The sequence below is a fragment of the Ipomoea nil genome, unplaced genomic scaffold, assembly GCF_001879475.1.
Source record: "Ipomoea nil cultivar Tokyo-kokei standard unplaced genomic scaffold, Asagao_1.1 scaffold2826, whole genome shotgun sequence".
In the NCBI taxonomy this organism is placed as follows: domain Eukaryota; kingdom Viridiplantae; phylum Streptophyta; class Magnoliopsida; order Solanales; family Convolvulaceae; genus Ipomoea; species Ipomoea nil.
In genome coordinates, this window is record NW_017619254.1 from 3,633,683 (window position 1) to 3,646,153 (window position 12,471).

The 12,471-nt window shown below is 36.7% G+C and overlaps 3 protein-coding genes across 6 annotated transcripts; all 3 read left to right on the forward strand.

The window, feature by feature from the left end:
• The first annotated feature begins 1,272 nt into the window (after positions 1–1,272).
• LOC109159133 (NADH--cytochrome b5 reductase 1) lies at positions 1,273–5,004 on the forward strand. Of its 3 annotated transcripts, none has more exons than XM_019307156.1 (10): positions 1,273–1,402; positions 1,659–1,778; positions 1,957–2,098; positions 2,211–2,301; positions 2,416–2,493; positions 2,890–2,970; positions 3,137–3,226; positions 3,833–3,898; positions 4,454–4,540; positions 4,690–5,004. In XM_019307156.1, exons 2-10 carry the CDS (start codon positions 1,670–1,672, stop codon positions 4,780–4,782), a joined length of 837 nt encoding a protein of 278 aa, XP_019162701.1. In that variant the 5' UTR covers positions 1,273–1,402; positions 1,659–1,669; the 3' UTR covers positions 4,783–5,004. The 3 variants fall into 3 exon arrangements, with proteins under 3 accessions (XP_019162701.1, XP_019162703.1, XP_019162702.1); XM_019307157.1 differs by having other exon boundaries at positions 1,401–1,505; XM_019307158.1 differs by lacking the exons at positions 4,454–4,540; positions 4,690–5,004 and adding an exon at positions 4,025–4,379 and having other exon boundaries at positions 3,833–3,948.
• A 1,076-nt stretch (positions 5,005–6,080) lies between these two features.
• LOC109159245 (probable arabinosyltransferase ARAD1) lies at positions 6,081–9,086 on the forward strand. Of its 2 annotated transcripts, XM_019307341.1 has the most exons (3): positions 6,081–6,443; positions 6,550–7,303; positions 8,432–9,086. In XM_019307341.1, the coding sequence occupies exons 1-3, from the start codon at positions 6,388–6,390 to the stop codon at positions 8,984–8,986; spliced, it is 1,365 nt and encodes a 454-aa protein (XP_019162886.1). In that variant the 5' UTR covers positions 6,081–6,387; the 3' UTR covers positions 8,987–9,086. The 2 variants fall into 2 exon arrangements, with proteins under 2 accessions (XP_019162886.1, XP_019162885.1); XM_019307340.1 differs by having other exon boundaries at positions 6,082–7,303.
• Positions 9,087–9,891: 805 nt separating this feature from the next.
• LOC109159246 (F-box/kelch-repeat protein At3g06240-like) lies at positions 9,892–12,211 on the forward strand. Its single transcript, XM_019307342.1, has 2 exons — positions 9,892–11,157; positions 11,871–12,211. The coding sequence occupies exon 1, from the start codon at positions 9,978–9,980 to the stop codon at positions 11,106–11,108; it is 1,131 nt and encodes a 376-aa protein (XP_019162887.1). The 5' UTR covers positions 9,892–9,977; the 3' UTR covers positions 11,109–11,157; positions 11,871–12,211.
• The last annotated feature ends 260 nt before the right edge of the window (positions 12,212–12,471 follow it).

Sequence of the window (12,471 nt, forward strand, 5' to 3'; positions counted from 1 at the left end):
GTTGCTGATCCATTCTCTATATTAGTTTGATTTTTTGGATTGAGTCAGTCAATTTTGACAACCTATAATTATTTACCTTCTTATGACCATTTTCTATATAGGTCGTAATGTGAGGCTTATCACTTTACTCGGTATACATACTCAGGTAATGATGATGAATTTTTTCATCACCCAAAAGAAAAAAGAGTATAAAATGGGTCACTTTTTTTGTTTTTTGTTTTTTGTTTTTTTTTTTTTTTGGTTTATTTTTCTTCCTTTAATAAAATAACGTGTTAAAGTATTATTTTCATATTCCTATTTCTAAACAAAGACGTATCCTACAAGCAAGGAACATGGAATTTGTGGGGCAAATTTCAACTTTCATTAAAATAATGAGGTGCTGAATTGTGTGAATTGCAAGACAAGCGCCGGATATGGAGTTCTTATTGGCATCATATATTGGTCCTCTTACCTACAAGGTTGTATAATTTCTTTATTGAGTTAATACCATATGAGGTTCTCCGAGTATAATGGTTCTGTCACGTTTAGTCCTAAACTTTCAAATTGATCATCTGTGATTCTTCGACTTTCAAATTTAACTATTCGTGGTCCAAGTTAACTACCCATGGTCCTTCAACTATTAAATTTTAACCAACCATGGTCTTTTCAAGAGGACCACAACTGATTAAAGTTCAAAACTTGAAGGACCATGGATGGTTAACTTGGACTACGAATGGTTAAATTTGAAAGTCGAAGGACCACAAATGATTAAATTTGAAAGTCGAAGGATCACAAATGGTCAATTTGAAAGTTTAGGACTAAACATGGCAAAATCACTATACTCGGAGGACCTCAAATAGTATTAATTCTTTCTTTATTTATTATTCTGTATGGGGTAGAATATGAAAGTCTTTGAAGCGAGAAATTTTACTTTTTGTGAATATTAAACAAAACATATGTCGATTATTCAAGGGTAAAAAGTTCATTTCTTTGCTAGGGAGACGAAGCCGTCCGGCGGCCGTTCTTGTTATTATTATTATTATTATTATTTATTTTATTTAAAAGTAATTTTTAAAATCGGTTATCGTCACATCAATATACTTTCAGATAAACATATTATTTTGAATTAAATGAGATAAATTTATGTTGTTCCAGGACCCAATTACATTTTTTCTTTTCTTTTTTGAATTTGATGATTTATTTTGTGCATTTAATGATCTATTTAACCCTTATTTTAAAAAATAAAAAAGTAAAATAAAAGATAAAGGAAAATGCAATCGTGATTCAGGCCATGTATTATATATGCCAAAATCCAAAATCCAAAATCTGGGCAGCAAGTCAGCAACTGTAGCAGGTTAGGAATAGTGAAGACTGAAGAGTCGGAGAGGGTAGTTGAGATAATTAATAGTGCCTCCGATCCTCCGTAACGAACTTTCTCAATCTTCTCTTCCTCTTTTTTGTTTTTCCTTTTCATTCATTTCCAGTTTGCTGAGCTTTAGACTCTTATTGGGGTTTGGATCATCAGAGTAAATAATCTTATTTTATCGTGTATAATTGGTTAAACCCCATTCCGTTTTTGGATCGTTCTCATAAGATTCATGTAAAGCTGTGTGTTTAGATTTGTTCGACGACGCTGAATGTTATTCATTCTTTCATCTTCTTTCCTTTCCTTCTTTCAGGTATTGAAACGATGGAGTTTTTTGAGAAAGCCGAAGCTAACTTTTTCATTGGGGTTACGGTTGCGCTGATCGCCGCCGGTGTCGCCGCATATTATGTGTACTCTTCCAAGAAGCCTAAAGGTGTAAATTAATAACAATACTGCAGTTTCCAATGCTAACAACTTGTATTTATCAATTCAATTGTGATATATTTTAGTCATTAGTGTGATTCTGATTATACGAAACTTCTGTTCTATTGAGCTTGCTTGTGATTTATTTTATGAACTGAATCATGGAATGATGTGTGGCTGGTTCATAGGATGCTTGGATCCCGAGAAATTCAAGGAATTCAAACTTGTGAAGCGGACAGAGCTCAGCCATAATGTGGCAAAGTTTAAATTTGAGCTTCCAACGCCCACTTCTGTTTTAGGGTTACCCATTGGACAACACATGAGTTGCAGGTTTGGTTGGCTAATACATTAGGCATTTCAAATATTTGTATCTACAGTTTGATGAAATTAAGGAACTCTATGGCCATCGAATTTATTGTTTCCTGCTGCTCTGTTAAAACAGGGGTAAAGATAATCTAGGTGAAGATGTTATCAAGCCGTACACTCCGACCACTTTGGACTCTGATGTTGGATATTTTGAATTAGTTATAAAGGTATTGTAACAGGATCTATTTTGTTTTGATTAGCTACACTTGTGATAGCAGTGAAGTATTTGGATATCTTTGTCTTTATTGGTTGGTTTGATGCTATGCGTTATGTTTAATTAGATGTATCCTCAAGGAAGGATGTCTCATCATTTCCGAGAGATGCGTGTGGGTGATTATTTGGCAGTGAAGGGGCCCAAGGTATTGCTCTCGTTTGCCCATTTAAGAATCATGATTATTGCATCGTGTTGTGTTCATGCTTTCCTTTGGAATTTTGTCTGTGAAGAGAAGGATATAGCTTTATTGCCTTAAAAAAGTTGTTTTGTTTTGACTGTCAAAAACACTTGTCTTTTCCTTGCTTCATGCACTTTTACAATTGAGGCTGTCATAGGCTCATAGCAACATGTATCTTTTAGTATGTTAGATAACCTTTTACTCACCTGGGAAATGTGAATGCTAAGCCTTGTGACAGAGGGAATATATGCTTCAGGAGTTTGTTCACTGTGTATAAAGCTTTCAGAGTTTTAACTTTACATTTGAGCTCTAGTTTTTGGTTCACTTTTGAATTCTTATATCAAGAATATTCTCTTGTAACAGGGTCGTTTTAAGTACCAGCCTGGCCAAGTAAGAGCTTTTGGGATGCTTGCTGGAGGCTCCGGCATTACCCCGATGTTTCAGGTTTGTGTGATAATGTGTGCGTTATAGCTTTGGAATATTCTATTTTGGAATAAATTGTTATCATTCATTCATTCAGAATAAAGATAAGGAAGAAAACCAAAATGGCAAGTTACAAGTTATCACGGGCCAAAAGTTACTGGTATCACTTCTCTTTGTTTTTATTTAGGTTACTCGAGCTATTCTGGAAAATCCAAATGACCATACTAAGGTGTACCTGATCTATGCCAATGTAACATATGAAGATATTCTTTTAAAGGTAGTTTTCAATCTATCTTCAATCTTTTTGTCCTTTGATTTTTGCATCTAAGTAGAACTTTTTGAATTTGACACTCTTTATGAACTCAATACGTGAGTACTAAAAATGAAGTTATGAACGATACCGTTTTAATTAATAGACTATTAGTAAACATCCAATGTGAGAATTTGTAAACTTTTATACTGCTGTGGGACTGTAGATGCCTTCTGTAGTTCTGTGACGTAATGAATTGTAACATTTTTACTATTTACACATATCTAACAAGAGGAAGTAAACTTTTAAAAAAGAAAATTGTAATCAATAGGTAATATGGTGTATATGGCATTTTTTCTACAAACATAATGAAATTCAATTTGTTTTTTCTTGTCAATTTATGAACGTTGCATCTAATGAACAGTGCATTTAATGAATAATGTGTTGAGCAGCCCTAAAATAGTGAAATGAATTTTTTTTTTTTCCATGACTGTCCATATTTTCAATTATAAAACTCCATCTTCATTGGCATTTAGCATCACCCATGGTCTTCAAGATGTTGTGTTTATAGTGACTGTTTGCTTAATATTGTTGATACATTCTGAAGCTGGTTTGTTTTTTGTTTTCTTGCAGGAAGAGTTGGATGGACTTTCTGCCAATTATCCTGATCGTTTTAAAGTTTACTATGTGCTAAACCAGGTCAACATGGTTTCTAGATTCATATACTTTTTTTATTTATGGATATATGTATGTATATGTGTGTGTGTGTATATATATATATATATATATATATATATATAGACACACACACACACACACACACACACAAATTCTTTTCTTCTGGCATTCTTGTTTAAATTCTTTATTACCTACATCTACATGTTTCTTTGGCCCAATCTAATTCCTTGAGAGGCACATCTAGTGAACTGTGTGCAGTGTTTCCATTTGCATGAAATTCTGAAAATGATTTCTAGAAATTTAAGCAATCAGCAATGCTTCATGGTTAATGGAGTTGTGTTTGTGTTCCGTACTTTATACAGCCCGACAGCAGTACTCTGAGATACAATTCTTGGGTAGTGCTGATCAAAAGAAGATATTGTAGCTTGTTTGGTGATCCCTATTGCTTATAGACTATAGTTTTGACAAACATGTCGTCATTGCTTAAATACACAATGCCTCTGAAAACATTTTTCTTTCAGCTTACCTATGTATTCTGAGTTAGGAAATTAACCGCCTCTTCGAATGTTTCTGCAGCCTCCTGAGGTATGGAATGGCGGTGTTGGTTTCGTATCCAAGGAAATGATCCAGTCCCACTGCCCTGCACCAGCACCCGATGTTCAGGTATTATACATCTCCCTAAATTGCTATACTCGAGTTATTACTATATACTATATAGTATTACTCCACGACATTACATGGCGAGAATATATGTATAAATAGAGCAATCGGGAGAGGAGAGAGCAAGTTCTAATTTCATGTCGACTCTGCAGATACTGAGGTGTGGACCACCACCAATGAACAAAGCCATGGCTGCTCACCTAGAAGCTATTGGTTATACACCAGAGATGCAATTCCAATTCTAAAGTTTCTCTAGTGGACTTAAAGCTCTGTAGTTAGAGATGAGCTCCTATTGGAGAAAAATACTATTTTGATATGATGTAAGGGGGATCATCATTCACTGAAATTTCAGGTGAAGCAGCAGTAATACATTGTTGCTATCTCATTTCAGATAAATGCTACTGTAGTGTGAAACTTTTGCAATAATTTGGATTTTTGAAGGGTTTTCCTTTTATGTTTTCTGTTTATTAGTGTGGTTGGCAGTGAATTTAATTTGATTGGCAATTAGCTGGATTTTGATTTGGTCATTTAGATCATGCGCTGTGTTCAAGTTACATCAAGGTTTTCAAAGTCTAAAATGACTGTTTTTGTCACCTCTTTCCTAGTAGTTCTTTAAAAGAATGTATTTTTTGTCTCTTAAGTATAACAAAAGTTATCGAATTAATTATATATAAAAATAAGATGATTATAAACTGTAAAGATGCCATATATAGTTCCTCCTTTTAGGAAACATTCATTATGATTGATGGATGATGTGATATTAAATTATTTTTAAAATGTGAATTTTTTTCTTAAATGTAAGAAATATGTTTGAATTAATTAATATGCTTGGTATTATCTTTAAATTATCTGCAAAGTTATTTTAAACATTTGATCAATTTAAATTTTCTTAAAAAAAGTTTAAAAATTTTAAATTTATTTACTACCAAACACTCTCTAAAGATAGAAATAAAAAGAATTATATTATATATCATTTTATTTTACTCTATATCTAAATTAAAAATAGAGTTAATTTCAACAATGGTCCTCCGACTATATTGCTTTTTCAAAATTAATTTCCGATTTTTAATTTAGATACTTTACGTCTCTTGACTTTCAATTTCTTTCCAATTGAGGTCTTTTCGTCATGGTAAAGTAAATGGACTTTAAATGAAAGGGTAAAATAGTCATTTCATCTGCCAAATGTATAATTCTTCATATTTCTCTCTTATATACGCGACTTCGGACATCATATTCATTGAATTGCTAATTTTGAAAAATCAATATAATCGGAGGATCATTGCTGAAATTAACTCTTAAAAATATATTATATTAATATCTGTGTCTTACAAGATAAAGTTAATTCAGTCAAATTTTCTTAAATGATTGAAGCCTTTCTCATTTAAACAGACAACTTATAATTACCACCATATCTTAGATTCATAGGATCACATATAGAACTATGTCCGAATTTGTTTTTATTCATCAGATTGTCAAACCGGAGCTACGATTTCGCTTCTTCTGAGACTCGCCCAGTCACCCTGTGCTATCGGGTTTTTTTTCTCCTCTATGCAAAAATGCAATCAAAAAGTCAGAAAACATGAAATAGAAACGGGGTTTTTCCACCATGGTACAGAGAGAGAAGTGGAATATTTCAACGTCTTTGGTGTAACCACTCCCTGTCTTCTCTGTCTCTCTCTATTCTTCAATTCCTGTCATAATTATACACATCTGACTTGGTTGTTCATCATTGAATCAAATCTATCTTCCCAGATTTTGATCTGGGCATTAATTTCTCGCACTGATTTTCACCCCAAGTCTCCATTCTTATAGACCCATTGTTTGTTTTTTCAATGGCGGTGTGGGCATAAATGCGGCCGTGTTTCTTCAATGGCGGAGAGAAATGTGCACTCAATGGGAAATTTTGGTAAGAAGTCAATGTTAGCTTTGTTCACCATTACTACCATTTTGTTCATGTTGTCTTGGTTTTTGGTGTTGCGATCCACTGATAGGCCTCTCCTTGTTGACCTTAGTATATTGCCCAATTCTAGGATTTTTGCCATAGCAGATGACCAAACTGGAAATGAAACCCTTTCTATACACAGTGATTTGGAAGTCAAACAGAAAGAAAGACTAGCATCTAGCAAGTATACTTGTGACCCAGTCCTCAAAGTGTATATGTATGATTTGCCCCCAGAATTTCACTTTGGGCTCTTGGATTGGAAGCCCGAGGGGAACAATGTTTGGCCTGATATTAGAACTAATCTCCCGAGATACCCCGGTGGGTTGAATGTGCAGCATAGTATAGAGTATTGGCTCACATTGGATCTCTTGTATTCGGAGTTTGTTGAGAATACGAGTGGGCGGACTGCTGTGAGAGTGTGCAATTCGAGCGAAGCAGATGTAGTTTTTGTCCCGTTCTTTTCATCGCTCTGCAATAACCGGTTTTCTAGGCTGAAGCCTCACCAGAAGACTAGTATGAATGCGTTGTTGCAAGAAAAATTGGTGACTTTCTTGACAGCTCAAGAAGAATGGAAAAGATCGGGTGGGAAAGACCATATCGTTCTCGCTCACCATCCTAATAGCCTCATGGATGCACGATCGAAGCTTTGGCCAGCTATGTTCATTCTTTCCGACTTTGGAAGGTATCCCCCTTCTGTAGCTAATGTTGAGAAAGACGTGATTGCGCCTTACAAGCATGTCATCGGGAACTATGTAAATGACTCGTCTGATTTTGATAGCCGTCCAACTTTGCTATACTTCCAGGGAGCTATATATAGAAAAGATGTAAGTTAACAACACTCTTTTCAGTTGCCACTGATATCATTTCATGGATTATAATGAATTCTAGGTTCATTCTTTAATTTTTGCACATTTCATCATCGAGATCTACTTATGTTTGTTATTCTTGTTTTATCGAACGAAGTGGCTCTCCCAAATGGGAGGCCCTGGTAGGGGCGGTATTGACTCTTTGTGCTTCAGTAGGTTGAGAAAGTAGTTATGAACAGATACTACACTGTAATAGAGTCAGTAGTACTAAAAAAAAACACTTTAGCCAAGTGACTGTAGTGATAGTTTCCGAGTGGTATCATTGTGCAAGAAGTCATCATTTGGAACCTTATAGCCTTTTGTATAGTTTTGATTCAGTGGAAGTCAGTGCATCAATCAAATGGAGAACAGGCTTCTAGATCCACGAAAGAGTGATATGTTATTGTATTCATTGATTGATGGAGTGCAGCGATACAGTTTTGAAAGTGATATATATTAGTAACCATCTTAGGGTTCATGTAATTTGGCATTTAGAATATATGGTCAGTCCTATTGGAGTTTATACAAATTATTACAATTATTCTGGTAATGAGTTGACTGAAACCAGCCTTGCAACCTTTTATCCAAACGCTGTTTATGATATAGAATCTAGATAGCTACTTTGAGAAGTATGGCCTTATAGGTTTTTATACAAATGATACAATTGATCAGAATAATGAGTTGAAGGACATCGGCTTTTATTTGAGTGCTGTCCATGATATAGAATCTGGTTAGCTACATTTAGAAATTGTTGGTATTAAGGATAAAACGCAGTCGCGTTTCCTAAGCACAAAAATAGAAATAACGTCTTTGGTCAAGCTATTTGTCAGATGGCCATTAGCCTATAACTTTTTTTTTGAATACTACTGACTTTGTTACAATGTAGTATATGTTCATAACTACTTTCTCAACCTACTAAAGCACAAAGAGTTAATACCGTCTCCACTGAGGCTCGAACCCACAACCTCCCATATGGAAAAGCAACTTGGTGCCACTAGACCACAAGGTCCTTGGCAGCCTATAACTTGTTATTGCCTCTCACTTCCTCTTTTTATATACCATCCACTGATCCACTCCATATGTAATTCTGTTATTTTCGTTCCTCAGGGTGGATTTGTTCGGCAAGAATTGTTCTATAAGTTAAAAGACGAGAAAGATGTACATTTCGCATTTGGAAACATTCAAAAGGATGGCATACGCCAAGCAACCCGTGGGATGCAGTCCTCCAAGTTTTGCCTCAATATTGCCGGTGACACTCCCTCATCAAACCGTCTCTTTGATGCTATTGTCAGCCATTGCGTTCCTGTCATCATCAGCGACGAGATAGAGCTTCCATACGAAGACGTACTCGACTACTCAGAGTTCTGCGTTTTTGTCAGAACATCGGACGCTCTCAAAGAAAGCTTTCTCATAAACTTCGTTAGGAGTATTGGAAAACAAGAGTGGACTAGGATGTGGAATAAGCTCAAAGAGGTTGAACATATGTTCGAGTATCGTTATCCCTCGAAGGACAACGATGCTGTCCAAATGGTCTGGCAGGCCATTGCAAGGAAGGTTCCTTCTGTTAAGCTGAAGGAGCATAGAAACCGGAGATATTCCCGAACCCCTGAGCCTAATGACAGAGGACTTAAATCGGCTCCTTTGCCCAAAAATTTTGGGTGAACTTTATAGGTTTTTGGGTTTATAAAGCTTTGGGTTTTGGTAGCATATGATTTCTGTAAAGGGAAATGCAACTGCATATGATCCACTCAGATTTTGTGACTCATCCCAAGCTTGCAACATAGATAGAGAGAAGCTAATAGCAAACAAGTTTAATTGTTAGGCGGCTTGCTGTCAAATTGTTTAGAGATAATTGATCATCAATTAATTCTATGAAAAACAAAACTCTAGTACCTGTTCAAACATACTTTTTCAACTTAATGAAGCACGAAGCACAAAAAGTCAGCGACTCCACTGGGGCTCGGGCTCGATCTCCCATATGGAAGAGGTCACTACATTATGAGCACAAGGGGCTGGGGCTCAGACTCGATCTCTCCCATATGGAAGAGGTCACTACATTATGAGCACAAGCGGTTGGGGCTCAGACTCGATCTCCCACGTGGGAGAGGTCACTACATTATGAGCACAAAGGGCTGGGGTTGGGGCTCGATCTCCCATGTGAGAGAGATCACTAGCACAAGGGGCTGGCAGATATACTCTGATTTTAGTATCTGTTCGAAGTATGACGAAAGAGGTCACTACATTATGAGCACAAGGGGCTGGGGCTCAGACTCGATCTCCCACGTGGGAGAGGTCACTACATTATGAGCATAAAGGGCTAGGGTTGGAGCTCGATCTCCCATGCGAGAGAGGTCACTAGCACAAGGGACTGACAGATATATTCTGACTTTAGTATCTGTTCGAAGTATGACAGAAACACTTCGCCGTTGCCGAGATCAAACCCGAGTCACCCAGGTGACAAGCGGGAATACTCACCACTATACTACCACTTGTGGTGACAACTGAAACAATTATTAATAATTTGTTTGAATTAAAAAAACTGGACGATTACATTCTGGGCTTGCCGTCTGCGGGTTATCATCTTCGACTCTCTAAACGGTAGAGTTAGGGTTACGTGCTCACAAGTTGCAGAGCCAAATTTCCAAATTGAACAATGTCTGATCACCACCATTTTCCGGAGGAGCTCCAGATCGAAATCCTCAAAAGTCTCCCAGTCAAGTCCCTTCTACGCTTCACCGCCGTTTCCAAATCCTGGTACTTCATCATCACCAGCCCCGCCTTCATCTCCGCCCATCGCCGCCACCATAGGAACGGTAACTCCGCCACTAACCTCCTCCTCCTCCGACGTTATGATAAATCCTACAATGAGGAAAAATATTCCGTACTCAACGACACTGACCACCAATTACTCACCCTCAATAATTCCTTCGAACTTAGCCTCCCAATTTCAAGCCTATCCGGGTATTTTCGTACAGTTGGCTTCTATAACGGCGTCGTTTGTTTATCGGATGATCATAAAGTCGATTGTCGTAATGTAACCCTGTGGAATCCCAGTATTCGGAAGCTTAGGACCTTACCTCGTCCCTCGATTAGGCCAGCATACCCATTTAGGTTTGTACTTGGATTCGGTGCTAGTCCACGAAGTGATGATGATCTTAAGGTGGTGAGAGTTGTGTATGCAAGGAAAGGTGTTCATTTGGATAAATGCAGAATCCCGCCTAAGGTTGAGATCTTTTCTCTCAGTACTGGGCTGTGGAGAAGGATAACAGCAACTGGGTTGAACTACTATATGGTCTATCACGTTTGGACTCAGGTTTTTATCAATGGAGCAGTACATTGGATTGGGTACAAATTGCTCGAGAATCAAGGTTTTCAGAGTTTGATTGTAGTTTTCACCATGGCTGATGAGTTGTTTGATGAGATTTTGCTCCCAGATGAATTGGCTCCGGTGAACCCATCAAATTTATCTATTATGGTGTTTGAGGAGTTTGTTGCTGTTGTTAAGTATAGTAGAAGGATACATGGTGGTTCGTGTGAATTGTGGATAATGAAAGAGTATGGAGTTGTGGATTCTTGGACTAGGCTGCATACTATAGAATTGGTGGGAAGGATGGAAAAAATTGTTGGCTTTAGGAAAAATGGTGAATTTTTGCTATCTACTAACAAAAGTGAGCTGGTTTCCTACTGTCCAAATACTAGAGTCTTCAATGATCTTGGCATTCCTGGAATCAAGCTCTCATTTTATGTTGATAAATATTTGGAATCCCTTGTTTTGCTGTTGTAGATGGGCGATATGAAGAAATCAGAAATCTGGGAATTGAAGAGAAGATAGGGTGAGCCAGTTCTTTAAAAACGTGGTTTTCAGTATATCTAATTTTTTGGAATTTTAATGCCATATACTAGTATGGGTTTTGGATGTCTAATTTACCTGTGTGCTCCCTTGCCCCAAGGGGCTCCCATCCTGTTAGAAAATAGAACGCACATTATATTCATTTTGATTCTTGAATATAATTCTAATGACACCCTTTCAAAACTAGTTATACAATGTCTTAGCGAATTACATAGACTACATAAGCCTCCAAAAATTCACCAAATTACAGAGTATTGTTATCATCTTTTTGGAATCATCATATTTTTGAATAAATCTGTTAAGTTCCATGGGCTGCTTAACTTTCTTGATGACAGGTTAACGGTTAATTGTTTAAAACTCTTTTTAAGTCAATAGCAATCTTCCGTGGAAACTGGAAAGTCAATGGCAAAGTGGGTCTTTATTTCCGAGACATACAATAACATGCGGTTTTAAAATGCACTTTTTAGAACTCTTTTAAATCAAATTGGCTGCTAAGATGCAATAATATATTGTATGCTTTATAGTTTAGAGATCAATCTGTCTTGCTCAAAGTATTTGGTGTTTTGGTGTCAGGGCATTGTTGTTGTGAATGGAAAATGTTGTGGGCTAGTTAATTTGTTTAGTTACTAAAAGTTTTGGTGTCAGATCGGCTATGTATAGGGTAGTAAGGTTATACTAAAAGTCATTTTTTCTCAGTAATAAATGTGCCTTTTACGTGGTTGGAGACGCATGTCGAGGATCCGGCATGTCTTTTACGTGAAAGATATAGGTTGGCCGGTTAGAGAGGTGTCGTCAAGTGTTTCAATATAAGGAAAAAGGTAGACGAGCGGTGATTAGACAGTGCATCAAGGGCCTTGTACTCGGTGAAGCAAGCAAAGAGGCTGGTTATCTTCTCGATTCTAAATGTGAGTTTTTGGTCACACTAACCGACTGATCGAAAATTGTCTCGGTCTCTAGCTCTATTTGGAGAGAGATCAGAGCTGGTTGGTTAACGGTCGGGTCGTTACCTGCTCGGTCCAGCATATATACATTATCAATGTATTTTTTTTTAATGTATATTTAGCTTATTTACATATATATAATTAATAATTTGAATGTCATTTTGGACCATGATACATAATACAATGTTAACCCGGTTGGATGGCATAATTTGCCATTAATCTTTCTGGAAAGTTAATGAGAAATACTCGGTGGACTCTTATTTTATACTCTCAACTTTTACTTCATCTCACAAGTTTTTAATATAGACATTTTTTTGTAGATTCATATGACGAAAATAATCAATCTTTATTTGTCA